At 49.5% G+C, this 21,399-nt stretch overlaps 2 protein-coding genes across 3 annotated transcripts in view; both read right to left on the bottom strand.

The window, feature by feature from the left end:
- The window catches only part of ETV7 (ETS variant transcription factor 7), a 28,847-nt gene extending 28,319 nt beyond the window's left edge, over nucleotides 1-528 (bottom strand). For both annotated transcript variants that reach the window (XM_066359553.1, XM_066359554.1), the window contains exon 1: nucleotides 306-528. In XM_066359553.1, the coding sequence (XP_066215650.1) occupies nucleotides 306-311 (6 nt within the window). In that variant the 5' untranslated portion in view covers nucleotides 312-528. The remainder of the gene's footprint in view (nucleotides 1-305) is intronic.
- A 2,937-nt stretch (nucleotides 529-3,465) lies between these two features.
- PXT1 (peroxisomal testis enriched protein 1) overlaps nucleotides 3,466-21,399 on the bottom strand; it is a 30,285-nt gene continuing 12,351 nt past the window's right edge. Inside the window, exons 2-3 of the mRNA XM_066359556.1 lie at nucleotides 14,751-14,881; nucleotides 3,466-3,891 (exon numbers count right to left, since the gene is read on the bottom strand). Of these exons, the coding sequence (XP_066215653.1) occupies nucleotides 3,784-3,891; nucleotides 14,751-14,881 (239 nt within the window). The 3' untranslated portion in view covers nucleotides 3,466-3,783. The remainder of the gene's footprint in view (nucleotides 3,892-14,750; nucleotides 14,882-21,399) is intronic.

The following is a 21,399-nucleotide window of genomic DNA, read 5'->3' as shown; positions in this document are numbered from 1 at the left end:
GCGTGTCCCCTGTGAGGGGCTGTCTTGTGCAGACACGTCCAGAGACTCCACATGTGGGTGCTGCAGGGGTGAGGAGAAGGGAAGAAGGAGCAGCACGCGGAGGGGTTTCAAAGAGAGAAAGCGGGAGGAGCCAAGAGGGAGGGATGGCGAGGTCTGGGCGTGTGTCGGGGAGTCAGATCCCCTCCAGGGGAGAGAAGGGGGGCGGGGAGTCCTGATGGAATGGTAGGGAAAGTTAGGTGGTGGAGAAGCGGTGGGGGCCGGTGGCCCCGCGCTCGCGCTGCGGGGTTCGGTGGCCAGGCTCTTACCTGCATCACAGGTGGGGGCGCGGGAGCCGCCCGGCTGTCCGTGGTGCACGCTGCCACGCCTGCGGCTGCGGGGCCCTAGGCCGGCACGCCCGGACCCTCCCCTCCCAAACCCCTAACTTGCCCCGCAAAGCGGAGAGGTCTCGCAGGAGGAGATCTCTTTCAAGAAGTGCCGGGTGGCGTGCGCTCGGTTCCCAGGCGCGCGGGGCGCTCCGGTAATCGCTATCCTTCCGGGAAACGAAAACGAAAGAGCGGAATCCGGCTTCCACTCCCGCCCCGGCGGGCCTGGGGGAGGGCAGGGACGGCCCCGCGGGCGCGGAACCCCGGGGCGCCGCGGCTCGTCTGGAGGCGTGGGTCCCCGCTTGCACCCTCCGGCCCGCGGACAGCTCCTCGGGCGGCCTGGTCCTGGCTCCCAGGGAGATGAGTGTGGGACTCGGCGGGATTCGGGGAGAGGAGGGAGCCCCTGTCCTGGGCTCGGGACCACAACAGACCAACCTTACGTCGTTGTCCTTGTGCCATAGGAGGGGGGCCCGCTCCTGCCGTGGGGTCTGGAGCAGGTGCCTCCCCTTAGGGGTGGGGGACCTCTGTTCATATTACATTTGGCTGGGTGGGGACCCCAAATCCCTGGGCTCAAGAGCCACCATCAGGGCTGGCGTGGTGCTCCTCCTGACCTAGAGCCCCGACTCAGTGGACCCGGCTGGCACCTCTTCCCATGCCTCTGGCTGCCTCAGGAGCGGGGCCCACCTGCCCAGCACCCGCGGGCACCTGTCTTAGCTCCCTCTGTTCTGAGCTGAAAGGGGGAGAGGTTGGAAGCACCAAAGCAAACCAACAAACGTGCAGAATAACCTGCACACCATCTGAGGATGTGGATGCTGTTAGAAGGAAGGTTCAGCACGGATGTACCATGAGCTCCCAGAAGCCGGTAAGAACAAAGCCAGAAATACAACAGAAAAATGAGCAAAGGATACGAATAGGCAGTGTCCACATAAAACAAAATGCCCAGTGGGGCCCTGAACATAGAAAAAGATGCTCACACTCACTCCCTTATTAAAAAGCTGTGCGAATTCTGAGATACTGCTGTTACTCCATTCATTTAACAAAAATTCAAAAGCTGATTAACGTAGTCCGCTGGAGAGGCTGAGAGGAACAGGCACTTCGCTGGATGCGCACACAGGTACAACCCCACCAGGAGCAGCATGGCAGAATCTAGCCAAGTTACAAACGCGTTTATTCTTCAACCAGCATTCCCATCAACGGCAATTCTTTCAACAAATATACCTACACATACTCAAAATGTAGTACATGAGTATTTACTTCAGTATGGCTTATAATGCCAAATAACAAGAAACAACCAGGCCCTAGCTGGTCTGCTCAGTGGATAGAGCATCAGCCCCGTGTATGGATGTCCCAGTTCAATTTCAGTCAGGGCACACAGGAGAAGCTACCGCCTGCTTCTCTCCACATCCCTCTCCCCCATCTCTCCCCCTTCCCCTCCCGCAGTAGATTGGTTCTAGCATAGCCCCTGGGGGGCTGAGGACAGCTCAGTTGGCCCAAATGAGTCAGCCTCAGGAGCTAAAAATAGCTCGGTTCATTCCAGCATCTGCCCTAGACAGGCGTTGCCGGGTGGATCCCGGTCAGGGTGCATGCGGGGAGTTTGCCTCACTATCTCCCCTCCTCTCACTTAAAAAAAAAAAAAAAAAAAAGCGGCCCTGGCCGGTTGGCTCAGTGGTAGAGCGTCGGCCTGGCGTGCGGAGGTCCCAGGTTCGATTCCTGGCCAGGGCACACAGGAGAAGCGCCCATCTGCTTCTCCACCCCTCCCCCTCTCCTTCTTCTCTGTCTCTCTCTTCCCCTCCCACAGCCAAGGCTCCATTGGAGCAAAAGATGGCCCGGGCGCTGGGGATGGCTCCATGGCCTCTGCCCCAGGCACTAGAGTGGCTCTGGTCACAACAGAGCGATGCCCCCTGGTGGGTGTGCCGGGTGGATCCTGGTCGGGTGCATGCGGAGTCTGACTGCCTCCCCGTTTCCAGCTTCAGAAAAACATACACATACACACACACAAAGCAAAAACAAAACTAGGCATCCATTCAAAAGGGATTGATGAAATAAGTTATGGTATATCCATCTTACAGAATACTGTGCATTGTGTGAGGGAGTCTCTGTGGACCCTGGCAAGCTTTCCAGAGGCAGGGCAGCGGAGCAGGTAGGAACCTGGAGTCTGAGGACAGCCTGCCTGGCCGGGAACACCAGCCATGTCACTGTGCCCTTGAGCATGTTAGTTAACCTCTTTACTGCCCCATTGTATTGACTCCTGCCTCAGTTTCCTTAACAGCAACATACAGCTAATAAGAAGACCTGTCTCATAAGGTTGTTATGAAGAGTAAGTGAGCTCACATTGGTAAAAAACAGTGCCTGACCACCATACTAAGCAAAATAATAATAATAATAAATAAACCAAGGTATAGAACAGCATGTATATATTACACACTACCTTTTGTGTGTGTGTGTGTGTGTGTGTGTGTGTGTGTGTAGTATATTGATATTTGTACTAAGACACCTCTGGAGGGATGTGTAACAAACAAATGTAACTGGGATTCAAGATAGAAAATAAGAGCAAGGGTTTTCACTGCAAACTTCTTTATATTGTTTTGATTTTTGAACCACATGACTAAATACCTATTCAAAAGAGGAGGAATAAAAGAAAGAAAACTGTTTAAGGATCTGTTCCTTGTCAGGAAGCCAAATCCTAGGGCAAACTAAAAAATAGATAAATAACTAAAAACGGGAACATTTCCCTTTGGAAGGGCAAAGGCAAGGCTGCCTATGATCTAAGCCTGCAAAAGTATGAACCCACAGGAGCAGGAATAAGTGGAATCCCTCCTTCACAAAAGAAATCTGCACAGGTGGTTCATGCTCAATAAAATAACAATATTTATTTTATTTTTTAAATAATACTTTTCCCACAAAGAACTCAAACATATATCGAACTTATCATTTATAACAACAAACTGTCTTAATACCTGTAGTACTTCTAAAGGTGGGAGGGGTGGGATATGAGGTAGACAGAAAGGAAGGAGAAGAATGATGCACTGTGGCTCTGGACACAGACACTTAGAGTGGGGCCAACAGGCGGCTGCGGGGACCCAGGAAGGACCCCGGGGAAAAGCGCCTGTTTCTGTCACCTCTGGTTTGAGAATGAGGTTCAGTGTCACTCGTGGAAAGAAATGCTCAAGGCGTCCTAACAAGGAGCACTGGGGCCACCCACAGCGCCCTGGGCTCCACCACGAGGCCATCTCAGCTGTCCCTTAGCTCTGAACAGAGGAGTGGTCAGCGAGTCCGCGGTTCTCCAATGGACCAGGCCTAAGCCAACAGTGCCGGGTAAAAAGAGAGGGAGACGGAGAGGGCTCTTCTTCCCATCTGTGCCGGTGGGGTTCGTGTTTCTCAGAGGGTCGAAGGAAAACAGAACTTGACCTTCATATTCTCTTCACATCATCAGATGGTTATTCCAGAAGAAGCGCAGCGGCGCATGAACTCCTCCAAACAGAACTAGGACGAGACGAACCAGTGCCTCTCTGCCTTCCCACTGGAGATCCTGTTCAGAGAGAGAGAGAGAGAGAGAGGGTTTTTTTTTTTTTTAAAGGTAAGAGAATAATTCAAAGTTAGAAATTCAGTGTTAATATTAATTCAATCAGTGCCCCCAAACAGGCTTCTTAAATGAATTTTATTTATTTATTTTTTGTATTTTTCTGAAGCTGGAAACAGGGAGAGACAGACAGACTCCCGCATACGCCCGACCGAGATCCACCCGCCACGCCCACCAGGGGCTACGCTCTGCCCACCAGGGGGCGATGCTCTGCCCACCAGGGGGCGATGCTCTGCCCCTCCGGGGCGTCGCTCTGTTTCGACCAGAGCCACTCTAGCGCCTGGGGCAGAGGCCAAGGAGCCATCCCCAGCGCCCAGGCCATCTTTACTCCAGTGGAGCCTCAGCTGCGGGAGGGGAAGAGACAGAGAGGAAGGAGAGGGGGAGGGGTGGAGAAGCAGATGGGCGCTTCTCCTGTGTGCCCTGGTCGGGAATCGAACCTGGGACTCCTGCATGCCAGGCCGACGCTCTACCACTGAGCCAACCGGCCAGGGCCTATCCAAATAGGCTTCTTGGGCTGCTTTATGAACTGGACGAACTGTGTGAACCGAGGGGAGGCGGCTCCTGGTCCGCTTAGTGATGTCCATACCCTCTGCGCGGCCTTGGGAAGTTCTCCCCTGGATGCGTTCTCCCACCCCAAATGTCAGCTCAGCGGGGGGGGGATTCAGCCGGTTGGCACCGGTTCAGCAGAACCGATACCTAATTTTTCTGCTGAGTTCAGCGAACCGGTTGTTAAAATGGCACTTGTCATCAGAGATCTCTCTAATGTGGAAATCGCACATTGACATTCCTGACTCTTTTTTTAATGTTCACCTGCGCGACAGCGCATTCTAAGCCCCCGTAGTCATGTTCATTCCGGCCGTAGGTGAAAAACATTGCAAGTGAGGACCCCAGTCAAGAAGCAAGATGGAAACATCTTAAATAGCAGTTTTATTGTTTTTTTGTCAGGTATTTTTTCATTCATATTTTTTAACTCTTTCTTGTAACATGATCTGGTTTGGTGTGCCTCTTTTATTGTTCTTATTTGAAGTATTAAATGCATGAAATAATAAACTACCTTTCGGTATATCACCTTTTTGTACTTGAAATGGTCTTTAGGGCAGAGAACCAGTTGCTAAGTGATTTGAATCCCGCCACTGGGCCAGCTGGTGGGGACCCTCTTTTCGGGGCCGATAACAGCTTTGCCTGGCTCGCCAGAGCACTCACTTCCTTAGTCCTCTCAGAGAAGCAAGAGAAGTTCGCTTTGGGGTTGGAAGAACCCATGGGACTTGGATGGGTGGAGAAAGGAGTGAATTAGGAGCGAAGTTGGAGGTGACAGAGCACAGCAGGTTTGTGGAGCCCTAAGGCCACTGTTGATAAGGGGGCATCGGGTGAAGGAGGCGGAGAGTCAGAGGGTCAGAAGGTCGGAGGGTCGGATCCAAAGGGCTCTCCCTGGCCCTGTGCCTCCTCCCACCCTCTAGTCTCAACACAGCAGCCTCAGTCGACCTGAAATGCGGCTCCCCTGCTCCATGGTCTCCAGTGGCCGAGGCTCACTCAGAAGAAAAGTCCTTACGGTGTGACCCGAAGGCCCGGCCGCATTTACCACCACCCTGCCTCTCTGACCGTCTCGCCTTCTCCCGTCCCCAGCTTCGGCCGGCCCGCAGGCCCCTGAAAACCTGCCTGTCTGGGCGGCTCTCCACGTAGCCCCGTCCCCTGCCGCACAGGGTTTGCTCTGAAGTCACCATCTCCTCCAGGCCTTCCCTAAACGCCTCTACTCAGAATGCTCAACCCTCCGCATTCCCCCCCACTTTCCTCGCTTTATTCTTCTCCTAAATGTCTATGACTGTCTGCTCAACCATATACTTGATCCGTTTATTGTGACGTGGCTCCCTTTTAGACTAGAAACCCCATGCAGCTCAGGGCATCCTGTCTCTCTCGATCGCTGCCCTATCGCCAGTACCGAAACAGAGCCTGGCGCACAGCAGGTACTCAGTCAACGTTAGTTGGAAAAGTGAATGGATGATAAATCCTTAGCAGCAGGTTAAGGAATTTCGACTTTGTCCTGGCAGTAACTCGGAATCGCTAAAGGATTTTCCCCCCTTCTTTTATTTATTTATTTTTATTTATTTATATATATTTTTTGTATTTTTTTGAAGTTGGAACAGGGAGGCAGTCAGACAGACTCCCGCATGTGCCTGACCGGAATCCACCCGGCATGCTCACCAGGGGGCGATGCTCTGCCCATCCGGGGCATCACTCTGTTGCAACCAGAGCCATTCTACCGCCTGAGGCGGAGGCCATGGAGCCGTCCTCAGCGCCTGGGCCAATTTTGCTCCAGTGGAGTCTTGGCTGTGGGAGGGGAAGAGAAAGACAGAGAGAAAGGAGAGGGAGAGGGGTGGAGAAGCAGATGGGCGCCTCTCCTGTGTGCCCTGGCTGGGAATCGAACCCGGGACTCCTTCATCCCAGGCTGACGCTCCACCACTGAGCCAACCGGCCAGGGCTCCCTCCTTCTTTTAATTGACATCAGTTAGGGAAAGTTGAATGCATGTCCCCCCAGCGAGGCAGAGGAAAATGACCACCGAGTCACATGCTCGTGTGCCGCGTGTCAGAAGCCCAGTTTCGTCACTTACTCGCCGGGTGACCTGGGATCGGAATCTCTCTGAACCTCAGCTGCCCCTCCTGCAATACCCACACTGCTTGTGGATGGGGGCTTCTGGGGGAAGGAAATGAAAGAAGTCCCATTTTGCTTCTGCCCTCTGAGGGTGTTCTCAAAGAGCAGCTGGAAGAAATTATTTGCTGAATGTGAGTTTCCCTCCCTTCTTTCTGACAAACTAAGAAGTGTCCCAGCCTGACCTGTGGTGGCGCAGTGGATAAAGCGTCGACCTGGAAATGCTGAGGTCGCTGGTTCGAAACCCTGGGTTTGCCTGGTCAAGGCACATATGGGAGTTGATGCTTCCAGCTCCTACCCCCCTTCTCTCTCTCTGTCTCTCCTCTCTCTCTCTCTCTCTCTCTGTCTCTCCCTCTCCTTTCTAAAATGAATAAATAAAAAAAATTTAAAAAAAAGAAGTGTCCCAGGCGGGTGTTGTATCAGTCAGGGTCCCCAAGAAAACAGATGGCACTTGCAAATTAGGATAATTCAGGCAGGGTTGGATAAAGAGACTCTCTCTGCAGAGGGGAAGGGGACCCCAGCAGGTGGTACAACACCCAGGGCTGGTTCCTGGGGTGTGGCTGCCACTCTGAGGCCTGTAGGGACAGGGAGGGGGCAGCTTCTAGAACCCAGAAGGAAAAAGTCCTTCCTGTAGAGAAGAATTTCAAAGACATATTCAAGGTCCTAAAAGTGATGGGAAGACTATTATAGAACACAATTTATATCCAGGAAAATAACACACCCTGGATTTAGAGGGGGGAAAAAAAAGAAAAAGACCAGGTCCTTGCATGAGAAAACCCTTGTATAACCGAACAGCAAAACAGATGTTATCTCGAGAATCAGGCCTGTTTGAAAATACAGAACGCTTGCTTAAGGGAACAGAACAGGCAGGCAAGACGTGTGGTGGGTCCAAGGGCCCCCGCTCTGGCAGGCTGCGCCACAGCCCCGTGAGCTCCTTGTCAGGGTATCCCAGGAGCGAGAGTAAAAGTTTCTCCAACTATATTAAAAGCAGGAAGGGATCTGGAGAATCAGTGGGCCCGCTTGACTCCACAGAGAGCAGACGCAGAATAACTGGTCGCTATCCATAAGAGAAACGTCCCATGCCAGGCTTGAAATTCTGTTCACGTGGCTTGATTTAAGCCTTGGAGCAGCAGGAGTTTAAAGCCTTCTGCATTTTCGAGCCAAACTGAGGAGGAAATTCTGAGATTATTTTTGAAAATAAGGCGTGGTCTATTTCAAAGTGTTCTACACCACAATATGGCAGTTCAGGACAAGGTATCTTTGAAAGTTTTCTAGGTCAATGCCGGCTTTATGAAATGCGGCAAGGAAAGCTGGGGCAGGCGTAAGGACAGACACGCAGATCAATGGGATAGAACTGAGAGTCCAGAAATAAACCCTCAGTCACAGTCCATTGATTTTCGACAAGAGTGGCCGGGAAAGAACAGTCTTTTCAACCAACGGTGCTGGGGCAACGGGGGACCCACAGGAAAAAGATCGAAGATGGACTTTTAACTCACACCACAGGCAAAAATGAACTCCAAACAGAACGAAGACCTAAAGTTAAGGGCTAAAACTGCCCGTCTCTTAGTAGAAGAAAACGTGGGTGCACGTCTTCATGACTTTGGGTTAGGCGATGATTTCTTAGGTATGACACCAAAAGCATTAGAGACAAAAGAAAAACTCAATTGAACTTCACCAAATTAAAAACTTTTCTGCTTCAGAAGAATGCCATCTAGAAAGTAAAAAGAAAACCTGCTGAATGGGAGAAAAATATTTGCCAATAATACTTCTGATAAGAAACTTACATCTCTAGACCATATATATAAAGAACTCCTACAAATCAATGATAAAAGGCCATTAACCCAATTTTTTTTAAGTGGGCAAAGGATGTGAATAAACGTTTCTCCAAAGAGATAACACAAATGGCCAATAAGCACATGAGAAGGTGCACCGCATTAGCCATCAGGGAAATGCAAAACGCCACGATGAGATACCTCTGCAAACCCACGAGGCTGGCTATAATCAAACATACGGTTGCTAACACGCGGCAACAATGAACTGGCACCTTGTACACAGCTGGTGGGAATGTAGAGGGGGAATCCAGTCACCGTGGAACACCGTCTGGAGGCTCCTCCCAAAGTTAAACGTAAGAGTGCTCGTGTACCACAGCAATTCCACGCCTAGGAGTGTACCCAGAAGAACTGTAAACAAACCCTACACGAACACATGAACACAGTTGTTCAGAGCATCCTTAGTCATAATGACCAACCAGCAGAAACCACCCAGAGGTCCATCCCCTGATGAATCAGTAAACAGAAGGTGATCTAGACAGACAATGGAACACGATTCAGCAATATAAAGACATACTGACATGTGCTACAACAGGGGTGAACCTTGAAGAAACATGATGCTAAGTGAAAGAAGCCGGACACAAAGCCACAAATGCGTGAGTCCGCTGACAGGGACTGGCCATAGGCAAATCCACCCACAGAGATGGGAAGCAGACCGGTGAGGCTGGAAGGGGAAATGGGAGGAAATGAGAAGGACCACATGTGGGTTTGGGGTTTCTTTCTGGGGCGATAAAAATGTTCTAAAATTTGATTATGACGAGGGCTGTACAAGTTCAGGAATACACTAAAACCATTCACCGAACACTTTACATGGGAGAACTGTATGTAAATTTTATTTTTCAATAAAGTTATTTTTTAAAAAAAAAGAAAGAAAGAAAAGCTAGGCCCTGTCCAGTCGGTTCAGTGGTACAGTGTCGGCCCAGTGTGTGGATATCCCAGGTTCAATTCCCGGTCAGGGCGCATAGGAGAAATAACCATCTGCTTCTCCACCCCTCTCCCTCCCTCTTTTCTCTCTCTCCCTCTCTCTCTTCCCCTCCCGCAGCCATGACTTGATTGGTTGAGTACATCAGCCCCAGGTGCTGAGGATGGCTCTGTGGAGCCTTCACCTCAGGCACTAAAAATAGATTCGTTGTGAGCAGTCCCAGATGGGCAGAGCATCAGCCCTCGATGGGAGTTGCCAGGTGGATCCCAGTTGGGGCACATGTGGGAGTCTGTCTCTCTATCTCTCCAACTCTCACTTGGAAAAAAAGGGAAAAAATAACAATATAAATAAATAAAGAGGCCTTAGCTGGTAGGCTCAGTGGTAGAGTGTCGGCCTGGCGTGCGGGAGTCCCGGGTTCGATTCCCGGTCAGGGCACACAGGAGAGGCGCCCATCTGCTTCTCCACCCCTCCCCCTCTCCTTCCTCTCTGTCTCTCTCTTCCCTTCCCACAGCCAAGGCTCCATTGGAGCAAAGTTGGCCCGGCGCTGAGGATGGCTCTGTGGCCTCTGCCTCAGGCGCTAGAATGGCTCTGGTTGCAACAGAGCAATGCCCCAGATGGGCAGAGCATTGCCCCCTGGTGGGCGTGCCGGGTGGATCCTGGTCAGGCGCATGTGGGAGTCTGTCTGACTGCCTCCCCATTTCCAACTTCAGAAAAATACAAAAATAAATAAATAAATAAATAAATAAATAAAGAAATAAATAAATAAAGAAAATAAAGAAAAGAAAAGCTGGGGCATTTGGTGCTGACCCAGTCAGCTGCAGAGATAAGTTTAAGACTTGTTAGTAAGCCCTGGCAGGATGGCTCAGTTGGTTGGAGCATTGTCCTGAAGCACAGAGGTTGTCGGGGTTTGATCCCCAGTCAGGACACGTACAGAAACAGATTGATGTTCCTGTCTCTCTCTCCCCCTTCCTTGCTCTCTAAAATCAATTAAAAAAATAAAAGACTTGTAAATAAATTACAACTTAAAAGGTCAAGGAGAGAAAGAAAAGGAGGCAGAATGGAAAAGGCAGTTACGGGAGCAGTGATCTTTTGACTGAGTTGAGTCAAACAGAAAACAGGTGGTTGCGATTTGTCCTACGCTGGTCTCTCCTTTTCAGAGAAAAATATTAGAAGGACCCATGAGTTCTCAGAATGAGCTAATCAAGAAGCAGGAACATCGAACTAAGGAATTCCCTAGAATGAAAAGTGAGAACTTTCCTACAGAAGAAACTGTAACCTAGAAAGGTGGCAAATGTCAGGAGGATGCCCTAAGAAATGGTACGTGGTAAGGAGATATTCAACTCCAAATGTTGAGAGGGCGAGGACAAAAAAATTAATTCTTGGGCTTAGATAGCATTTGCTGATCATTTTCCCTAGGTCAGGCTCTGTTCTAAGTGATTTACATAGATTCACTCATTTAATTTTTACAACAGCCACAAAAGGTAGATACTCTTTTTTTTTTTCTTTTTCTTTTTTTCTGAAATGAGAAGCTGGGAGGCAGAGAGACTCCTGCAGGTGCCGACCAGGATCCATCTGGCATGCCCACCAGGGGGCGATGCTCTACCCATCTGGGGCCTTGCTCTGTTGCAACCAGAGCCATTCTAGCGCCACAGGCAGAGGCCATGGAGCAGTCCTCAGTGCCCCAGCCAACTTTGCTCCAGTGGAGCCTTGGCTGCGGGAGAGGGAGAGAGAGAGAGAGAGAAAGGAGAGGCGGAAGGGTGAGAAGCAGATGGGTGCTTCTCCTGTGTACCCTGGCTGGGAATCAAACCTGTGTCTTCCACACGCTGGGCTGACGTTCTACCACCGAGCCAACCGGTCAGGGCCAGTAGGTACTCTTATTATCTCTGTGTTACAGATGAGACCCAGGGAGGTCTTACTATTGGCTATTTACTAAAGTGGTGAGCCAGACTTTGGATCCAGTACTGGGACACTAAAGTCAGCACATTTAACACCTAATGCCACAGTTGAAGATTCAGTGAACAGCGAGACCATGTGAAAATATCTCTCCTGCGTATGTTGAGCTTTTGATGTAATATCCTGATGTGGTTGTCCACTGAGACCAGAGGGCGAGGCCCTCTGGGAGGTCTTTTCCGGAAGGGGTGCTACACAAAAGATGTAACAGAGGTGGGAGGGCACTCCCGCCTGCCTCTGGGCTTCAGGCTCTTGGGTCCAAATGTCAAAGAGAGCAGATGGCTACGGGTGGCTCCTGGGGGGGTAGGGAGCCAATAGTAGCAGACAGCAGTGGAGTGGTGTCTGTGTTTTGGAGCCAGAGGACATGGGTTCAGATCCTAATTCCACATCTTACCAGCTGTGTGACCTCAGAGAAATTTTTACTTGATTTCTCCAAGTCATCAAATTCCTCATTTGAGCCTGACCAGGTGGTGACACAGTGGATAGAGCAATGGATTGGGACACAGAGGACCCGGGTTTGAAACTCTGAGGTCACTGGCTTGAGCGCGGGCTCATCCAGCTTGAGCTGGGGGTCACTGGCTTGAGCATGGGACCATAGACATGACCCCATGGTCGCTGGATTGAACCCAAAGGCTGCTGGCTCGAGCCCCCAAGGTCACTGGCTTGAGCAAGGGGTCACTCGCTTTGCTGTAGCCCCCCAATCAAGGAACATATGAGAAAGCAATCAATGAACAACTAAGGTGCCACAACGAAGAATTGATGCTTCTCATCTCTCTCCCTTCCTTCCTGTCTATCCCTATCTGTCCCTCTCTCTGTCTCTGTCACACACACACAGACACAATTCCTCCTTTGAAATGTGAAAATAGTAATAGTCCCAGCTCCATTGGGGGTTGTAAGAATGAAAAAGCAATGCAAGCAAAACCCTAAGTGTAGCCCCTGGGCAAACAGCAAGCCGTCAGTAAGCACTAGTTATTACGTAGCTTTAGTTCACCCTCCACGCAGAGTTAGGCTCGGGGCAAGGTCACTACTGATCCTGTGAGCCCAGGAAGAAAGCAAGGCCTTATCATCCAAATTCTTATCGCGGGCTTCAGGTCACCTATAACTCCAGACTGGTCCTTACAACTACTACACAACTTCACAACATCTCAATCTCTGTGTCCAGTAGGAACTTCAGACTTACGTTTCCCAAATAGAACACCGGATTTCCCCTCAGATCTGTCCCGTCTTCTTGATCTTGGTAAACGGAACTACCCTCCACTCAGACACTCGGGCCAAGACCACTGAAGGAATGTGTTTTTTCCTCTCACTCTGCACAGCCAGTTCATTAGTCAATCCTACCTTTGAAATCCACGCCGGGTCTGATCATTCCTTACAGCCTCCACAGCTACAGGCCGGTCCCCTCTGCTCGCCTTTGGGGCTCTCCTCTGCCTCTCTAGCCCCTGCATGCACACAGCCTACTCCCAGCACCGGCCAGACTCCATTCTCAGTGTCAGTCAGCTCACGGCGCTCTCCTGCTCTTCCTCTCCAGAACCTTCCCTCATATCTAGCATAAACCCCAAACACCTACGTCCTCCTCTAAGACCAAGGCCACCTGCCAGACCTCGCCGTGCTCCACTCCAGCCCTGGCTTCCTTGCTGCTCCTCGAGCCTGTGCCTGTAACAGGGGCTTTGCACTGGCTGTTCCCTCTGCCTGGAACACACTTCCCACCGGTGTGCTCCCATGCCTCCGCTCCCTCCCTTCCCGTCTCTGCTCGGAATATCGCCTCTCCAGAGACACCACCTTCCCTGCCGGCCCCTTCCAAAATCCGTCTCCATCACTCAGCGCCTTCTCACGCTGCTTCGAGTCGGCATCCTGCCGGAATAGACTTCCTCGGCTTGTCTGCTGGGCTGCCTGTCCCCCCTCCCGGGTTAGGAGATGGAGGAGAGCAGGCTCATCTTCTGACCGGCTCCCTGCTCTAGCTCCCAAGGCCTGAAATGGAACCTGGCATATAGTAGGTGTTCAATAAACATCGCTTTGAATGAAACTGGTCTGTCGAGTGTTTCCTTTGATTGCCTGGGTTTACTTTGTCTTCTGTTTCCTTCTCGAGTTTAGTCGCATTGTTGTTGGGAACCTCCCATTCACGTTTCGCCCCGAGGAGTGTTTCATTTGAGGGCCAGGCTGCGCGCTGCCCGCAGCTGGACCAGACCGCGAAGGAGGGCCCGGCACTCCCCGAAGCCAGCCTGGTGGCGGCCGCCGTGATGAACACGCAGTCATCACAGGAGAGGTGCCTGTCAGGGCAAGGAGTTGGGCCCTGAGGGGCAGCCACCCTCCTGTCGCCCGCCCCGTGCGATCATTCTCTCTCTGCTGCTAACTGCGGCCTGTTCTGAGGGAAACCAAGTTGCTGTGTCTTTCCTCACCCCGTGATTTCAAACAGTAATCACTATTCTTTCCTGTTTCCCTCATTATCTCTCATAATAAGCTCGAAAAGCTAAGAAATGGGCGGGAGTGGGGCTTAGATCCTACCTTTGGGTTGGTTCAGGAGGGTTACTATGGTCTAAGGCAGAGGCTGTCCTTCTTGACTGAGCATTTGGTTCACTGGGAAGCTTTTCAAATCCCGTGCCCAGGGCCCTGGCCGGTTGGCTCAGTGGTAGAGTGTTGGCCCAGTGTGTGGAAGTCCCGGGTCCAATTCCCGGCCAGGGCACACAGGAGAAGCACTCATCTGCTTCTCCACCCTTCCCCCTCTCATTTCTCCTTTCTCTCTCTCTCTCTTTCTCTTCTCCTTCTGCAGCCAAGGCTCCATTGGAGCAAAGTTTGCCCAGGTGCTGAGGATGGCTCTATGGCCTCTGCCTCAGGCGCTAGAATGGCTCTGGTTGCAACGGAGCAAAGGCCCAGATGGGCAGAGCATCGCCCCCTGGGGGGCATGCCAGGTGGATCCCAGTTGGGCTCATGCGGGAGTCTGTCTCTCTGCCTTCCCACTTCTCATTTCAGAAAAATACAAAAAATAAAAAAATATAAATAAACAAATAAATAAATAAAATATAATGCTGTGCCCGGGGCCACACCCCATGCCAGGTAAATCAGAATCTCTCAAGGTGGGGCGCTGAGCAGCTGTAATTCTTTAAATTCCCACAAGCATCCTAGCTTAAGGGCGGGGAGCAAAGTGTCCCCCGCTTTAATGTATACACGAATCCCCCGGGCAGGTGTGCATAAAGGTAGACTGCGATTCCAGTCATAGGCTGGCATTTGGCACCTCTGCCCAGCTGCTGAGTGACGCTGAGGCTCCCACTCCATGGACCAGCAGGTGTGAGGTCAAATACCGACCTTGAGCCAGGTTCACAATTTTCAGATCTAATGTTCGGTTATGCGGCCATTATACATCCACGTGTTCTGCTAATTCCCGAGCATCCCAGCCACGCAGCGGCCATTGTCCGGCCGGCCCTTTCTCCCACCCGACCGGCCCTTGCCGGAGAAACAGAGGTCTCACCGCTTGGACCATCCTATGATCGATGCTGTCTCCGATGTTTTTCAGCTGCATGGCCAACTTGTGGATTACTTCCTCCTGATGAGGGCTCTGGTCAATGCCGTTTTCCTTGGGCTGAGATGGTGAGTTGTGATCTGCATCCGGGGAGAAAAGAGTTCAAAAGAGATACTCCGTTAACTCTCTGTAATTACTCACCCCTAGTTACTAAAAACTGTCTTAGACAATGAGAGGGATGAAACCCCATCATTAGAATGACGATCAAGAAACAAAAGGCTTGCGTTGGAAATAGATCAGTTCCGTTCAATAGAAATGTAATCCAAGCTATGTATTAATTTTTTATTTTCTAGTAGCAAAAGCATATAAAATTAATCAGTAATATGTTTTACTTAAACCAGCATATCCAAAGTGTTATCATTACAACATATAAACGATATGTTTTGCATTTCTTTTATTATACCTAAGTCTTTGAACTCTAGTGTTAATATATTCTTACAGCACATCTCAGTTTAGCAGCTAACTTTTCATTGGAAAACCTGATCTGTATTTAGATTTCCTGAAGTTTACATTTTCCCCCATTGATTTGAGAGGGAGAGAGAAGCATCAACTCGTTGTTGCTTTAGTTGTGTACTCATTCATTGCTTCTCATACACGCCCTGACCAGGGATCAAACCCGTGACCTCAGTGCGCTGGGACGATGCTTTATCCACTGAGCCACTCTGCCAGGGCTGAAGTTTACATTTAAAAATTAGATTCGTATATCCAGGCTGTTCCAAACATAGTTGAAAGTTTTCCAACAATTAAATCAAATATCAGTTTTTTTAAATTAATTAAAATTAAATAAAACTTAAAATTTAGCTCCTTAATTGCACTGGCTACATTTCAAGTGCTCAAAAACCAAATGTGATTAGGAGTCATTGTATGGGGTAGGTCTGGATCTTTACAGTTTTTTAAAGGATGTTTTTCCATTTTTTTTTTTTTTTTACCCACAATCCTTGAATGAGTTCTTCTTAATGCTATACGCTTCCAGCCACCAATGAGTGTGTTTAAGCAACACTCTGAGTAAACTGCTGGGCTGGGTGTTTTGGGAAACTTATAAAGAAATAAAAAGACAAGGTTTCTGTCTTTAAGTTGCTCACAGCACACTGGTTAGGGATGATACAATTTCCAACCGCTTTAGGAATACGGACAAGGAAATAAATTTGGGCTAAAGTGGATACAAGTATGGATTCATAAATACAGCAAGTCTTGCACTGAACCTACTTTGTACCAATAAAATGTGAGGACGTTGATGTTTCAGGTTTTGTACCGAGAGAATAAGCCTGTCTTCAAGTAGACCAGTAGGAGAGAGACAGAAACGACAACTCAAAATGTCATAGTACACAGGGTCTAGAGAGAGGTCAGGGTGACACCCCAGCCGAGGTGATATCTGAGTTCAGTCTTGAAGGACAAAGGATAAAGGAGAATTCGCCAGGAGAAGAAGAGAGAGCTGGGGGACCAGAGTCAGCGGGGAGGGCGCGGCCAACAGAACATTCCAGGCAGAAGGACCACGTGAGCAAAGACCTGCAGGGGACACAGAGTGAGGTTTTGTGCATTAACTCTAAGTAGTGCTTTTGTTGTGAGGCAGGGAGAGGGTGGTGGGAAACAAAGCTAATAGAGCAAGCGAGAGCTAAGTCATGAAGGCACGGTGAGAGGCTTGGACTTGATCCAGTAGAGCAGGAGACCCACCGAGGGGTTTGAAGCAGGAGATGATACAATCAGGTTTGCCTTCTAGCTATTTCCTTCTGGGGTCAGAGTAGAAAGTGGTAAGACAGGGCAGGGGTTTAGAGGCTACTGCCGAGTCCAGAGGAGGGGTGATAAGGAGTTGCCTGATGGCAACTAACATGCTTACCACATGCCAGACAGTACACGCATTATTTTGCTGACCATGCCCGCACAACGCCCCTGTGAGGTCATTTCACCTCCCTATTACGGAGGAGAAAGCTGGGGCTTAGAGAGCGCTTTTCAACCCTGGCTCCACCTCGGAACCCTTGGGCGGATGGGGCTTTTAAAACTCTCAATGCTCAAGCCGCACTCCTTTCCAATGACATCGTTATCCTGGAGTTGGAGCAAGCATGGGTACGTTTTTTTAAAGCTCCCCCAGCGGATCCATTTTGCAGCTAAGTTTGAGGACTGGTGGTTTAGGAGACGGTTGACAGCTTGCCTAGGGATTGAAAGTCAGAGTGCGAGAGACAGAATTTAAACCCAGGTCTAAACTAGAGCAGGACTAATAGGGATTGGAGGGTGAGAACAGAATGTATAAATATATAGGAAGCAGAATATTCCGGAATTTGGCAATCAATTCGATGAGCAAAGTGAGGCAAAGGGAAACTCCGACTTTTCTAGCTCTGCAGATGGGGAGGGGTGACGCCCCCATCAGCCTATACAGAGAATGGGGGTCGGAGGAGGACAGGTTTGGAAGGCAGGGGAAGTGGGTAGAAAGAGAAAAAAACAAAATTTGAGTTTGTTTATAAATTTAAGATACCTGTAGGACATCTTAGCACCCATCTGGATAATATTTGAAGCTTGGGTTGTCAGAACTTGAAGATTGAAAAGTCATTATTCATTTACTCGATAAAAACACAGGGAAGTGGATGAGATATTTCAGTTTGTATAGCTGATGACACCACCTCTGGATAAGAGTGATTGTTAACAAAGTAGGCAAAAGAACAAAAGCCCACAACAAAAGACGGTGGGAGAAAACTCAGAGACATGAAAGTGGAATCAGGAAAAATGGTGTTTCCTAACCATCTTTCAAATCTTGTTGAAAATTTCCTTCTAAAACGTACTAGTGGACATTGTTACTTGGAGTGTGTGAGTGTGTGTGTGTGTGAGTGTGTGAGTGTGTGTGTGTGTGTGTGAGTGTGTGTGTGTGAGTGTGTGTGTGTGTGTGAGTGTGAGTGTGAGTGTGTGTGTGTGTGTGTGTTGCTGCTGCTGCTGCTGCTTATGATGATCCAGAATCTGGAAACATACCATAGTGTTCTTGTATTAAAGATGCCAATCAGGCCCTGGCCGGTTGGCTCAGTGGTAGAGCGTCGGCCTGGCGTGCGGGGGACCCGGGTTCGATTCCTGGCCAGGGCACACAGGAGAAGCGCCCATTTGCTTCTCCACCCCCGCCCCCCCTCCTTCCTCTCTGTCTCTCTCTTCCCCTCCCGCAGCGAGGCTCCATTGGAGCAAAGATGGCCCGGGCGCTGGGGATGGCTCCTTGGCCTCTGCCCCAGGTGCTAGAGTGGCTCTGGTCGCAGCAGAGCGACGCCCCGGAGGGGCAGAGCATCGCCCCCTGGTGGGCAGAGCATCGCCCCTGGTGGGCGTGCCGGGTGGATCCCTGTCGGGCGCATGCGGGAGTCTGTCTGACTGTCTCTCCCCGTTTCCAGCTTCAGAAAGAAAAAGAAAAAAAAAAAAAAAAAAGATGCCAATCATTGACTTGCCCACACCCCTTTTCCAAGAGAATCTGACTTGTTGCCTAAGCAATTGGGTTTTTTTCTACATAGCTCCACCCCAACTCCAGTCCATGGTTTTGGGTTTTGGTTTTGTTTTGTTGTGGGTTTTTGGTTTTGGGGGGATTTTTGGTATTTTTCCGGAGTGAAAAGGGAGGGCAGCAGACAGACTCCCGCATGCGCCCAACCGGGATCCATCTGGCATGCCCACAAGGGGGCGATGCTCGGCCCATCTGGGGTGTTGCTCCGTTACAACCAGAGCCATTCTAGTGCCTGAGGCAGAGGCCATGGAGTGGTCCTCAGCTCCCAGGCCAACTTTGCTCCAATGGAGCCTTGGCTGCAGGAGGGGAATAAAGAGATAAAGAGAAAGGAGAAGGAGAAGGCTGAAGAACCAGATGGGCACTTCTCCTGTGTTCCCTGGCCGGGAGTCAAACTCAGGACTTCCACACACTGGGCCAATGCTCTACCACTGAGCCAACCGGCCAGGGCCACCCCAGTTCACAGCTGATTGGGTCAGCTGTGAGAACACCTGACCCAATAACCAATAATCTATTGGTGAGCCAGGTACTCAGAACCTAGTGCCAAAAGAGAACAGCGTCCCTTCCTCTCTGTTCAGCGTAGACTCAGGGGACCAAGGGAAGCATTGGCAGTGGGACTAGAAATGGCACAGGATTATGTTGGGCCCAGAATAAGTCAAAGTCATTTGCCAGTGAAAATTATGAAGGGGGAGGACACATTTAAAGGAGAGGCAGGGGAGGCTGGCTGACAGAGAAGAGCCAGGCGGACACTCAGAAAGAAACCAAGGCTCAAAAAAAGCAGACTAACCCCACAACTGCCTCAGAACCTGAACCTCCAAGTTCAGTTCTTTTTCATAAGCACCCTCACCAGAAACCACAGCTTTCTGGAGGTGACTAGAGTGGGTCTCTCCTCCCTGCAACCAAACAAGTAATCATGAATACTACATTAATTATCACTGTCCAGAACTGCCGAAGGTCGATACACTTGTGAAGGAGATTGTGTTGGCTATAAACTGACTTCGGGGCAGACTCTGAAAGTGAAACTTAAAAATTAAGTCCCTGATACGAGTGTCTTATATTTTTGGTTCTGGTCATTAATCCATTCCTAATAAAAGTTGAATGCAAAATGGATGGAGTTCTGTTGTGCTCAACCTATACGTGGCATTATTTGCTGGCTAAAGACATTTATGCATCAAAATAGCTAGGCCATATTATAAGAAATATTATAAGATAACAAGAAGCAAGTCATTGCATCCAAGTTCTAAAATGATCATGTATTGAAGTGAGAAGTCTTGTGACCAGATCATTTAGATAAGTGAAATTAAAAAGCAAAGCTCTCTATTATTTTCTAAGTATTGCATCTTTAATATCCAGAGGGAATAAGTATCTCATTTTGTGCTTGAAATCTGAGTGAGTATGTATATATGCATACAGACTTCCAAAAATGAAACCATAGTCTAAATGGCCTACTGGGGAATTTGGAAAAATCTCACTGTTAATCTTTCTGTAATAAAGCCTCCTGTATAAAGTAAATTAAGCCTCAAGACATTGGAACTTTTTTTTTTTGTATTTTTCTGAAGCTGGAAACCAGGAGGCAGTCAGACAGACTCTCGCATGTGTCCCACCGGGATCCACCCGGCATGCCCACCAGGGGGTGATGCTCTGCCCATCCAGGCGTCGCTCTGTTGCGATCAGAGCCACACTAGCACCATGGGGCCATCCTCAGTGCCCGGGGCCATCTTTGCTCCAATGGAGTCTTGGCTGCGGGAGGGAAAGAGAGAGACAGAGAGGAAGGAGAGGGGGAGGGGTGGAAAAGCAGGTGGGCGCTTCTCCTGTGTGCCCTGGCCAGGAATTGAACCCGGGACTTCCGCACGCCAGGCCGACGCTCTACCGCTGAGCCAACCGGCCAGGGCCAAGGCATTGGAACTTTTAAAAATATTGTTGTACCTTGAGAATCCTAACTTTGACCAACCCTCCCCTGAGCTGCATTTAGGGAAACTTTCCAGCAAACACGCTCTCTAGGTTTAATAAGGGCTCTTCCACCGCCAGCTAGCATGTGAATATTTGATTTTCTCATAGGGTGATCATCCTTTTACAATCCTGATTGTGTTCACTAAAAAATGAAGGTCTACTAGGGGCTTCTGGTTCAAGACTGAGCACAAGCACTGGCCTCTTCATTTCTCCTAAAGCTTCCCAAACCCCACCAAATAGTAAAGTATGAAAAAGAACAAAAGCGCCACAATGAAGAGAATGGGAGGCAAGGCGAACAGTTGATGAGAACTCTGGACGTGTTTGTGAAAGGCAGAAAGGAATGAGACAAGATACGGACACATGAGCTAGGCAGAGGACATGCCAAGAACCGACCACAGGGGCTCCTGCGGCTAGAAGCCCATCTACCCCACCAAGGCCCCAGGCTGAGAGACACACCACTGACCGGGGTCTGATGGGGATCACCTGCACCACCTGGAGCCCCTGCTATCCCAGCGCACTATACTCAATGCACGGAATGTCAATCGATCGATCAATCAATCAATCAATCAAACCCAGACCTCCCTTTTCTAATAAGAGGACAGATACTATGGGAGTAGCTAAAGCTTCTTTAGGGATGCTGGCGCCTCAGATTAGATGGCCTTTGTTCTGGTATTTGAGGAATCTGGGGTCAGAAAGCTCCCTAAACATCTCCCCAAAACCTCCCTTCCCTCAACTCAGAGCCCTCTATTTGTCGGGCACAGTGGTAAAATTCAGAAGCCAGATCACTTCGGTTCAAATGTAAAACCTGCTACAAGGAAAACTCTGGAAGCTGGAGGAATTTATTTGATCTCTCTATGCCTCAGTTTCAACCATAAAATGTGAATAGGAATATATTATTTCACCAATTCTAAGAATGTTTTAAGGCTTCTAAAATCAGAACGTGATTTTTAATCTGTAGTGTGTCATACTTCAACAGCATTGCTTACCTTTTTTGTAGTAAACCAAATAATGGTACATCTTACTACCAATGAAATATTAAACTTAATGAAATGCCACAGTAACTTCCTCTGAGAGGGGTTGTTTAGATGATTGAGTTAATATATTTAACCTGCACAGGACAGTGTCTGGAACCTGGATAAACAGTATATAAATGTTAGCTACCTCACCACCTAGGAAAACAGCCCTACTCAC

Source organism: Saccopteryx leptura, chromosome 1 (assembly GCF_036850995.1).
Source record: "Saccopteryx leptura isolate mSacLep1 chromosome 1, mSacLep1_pri_phased_curated, whole genome shotgun sequence".
In the NCBI taxonomy this organism is placed as follows: Eukaryota; Metazoa; Chordata; class Mammalia; order Chiroptera; family Emballonuridae; genus Saccopteryx; species Saccopteryx leptura.
Note: the sequence above shows the minus strand (reverse complement) of the source record. Positions and strands in the feature narration are given on the sequence as shown.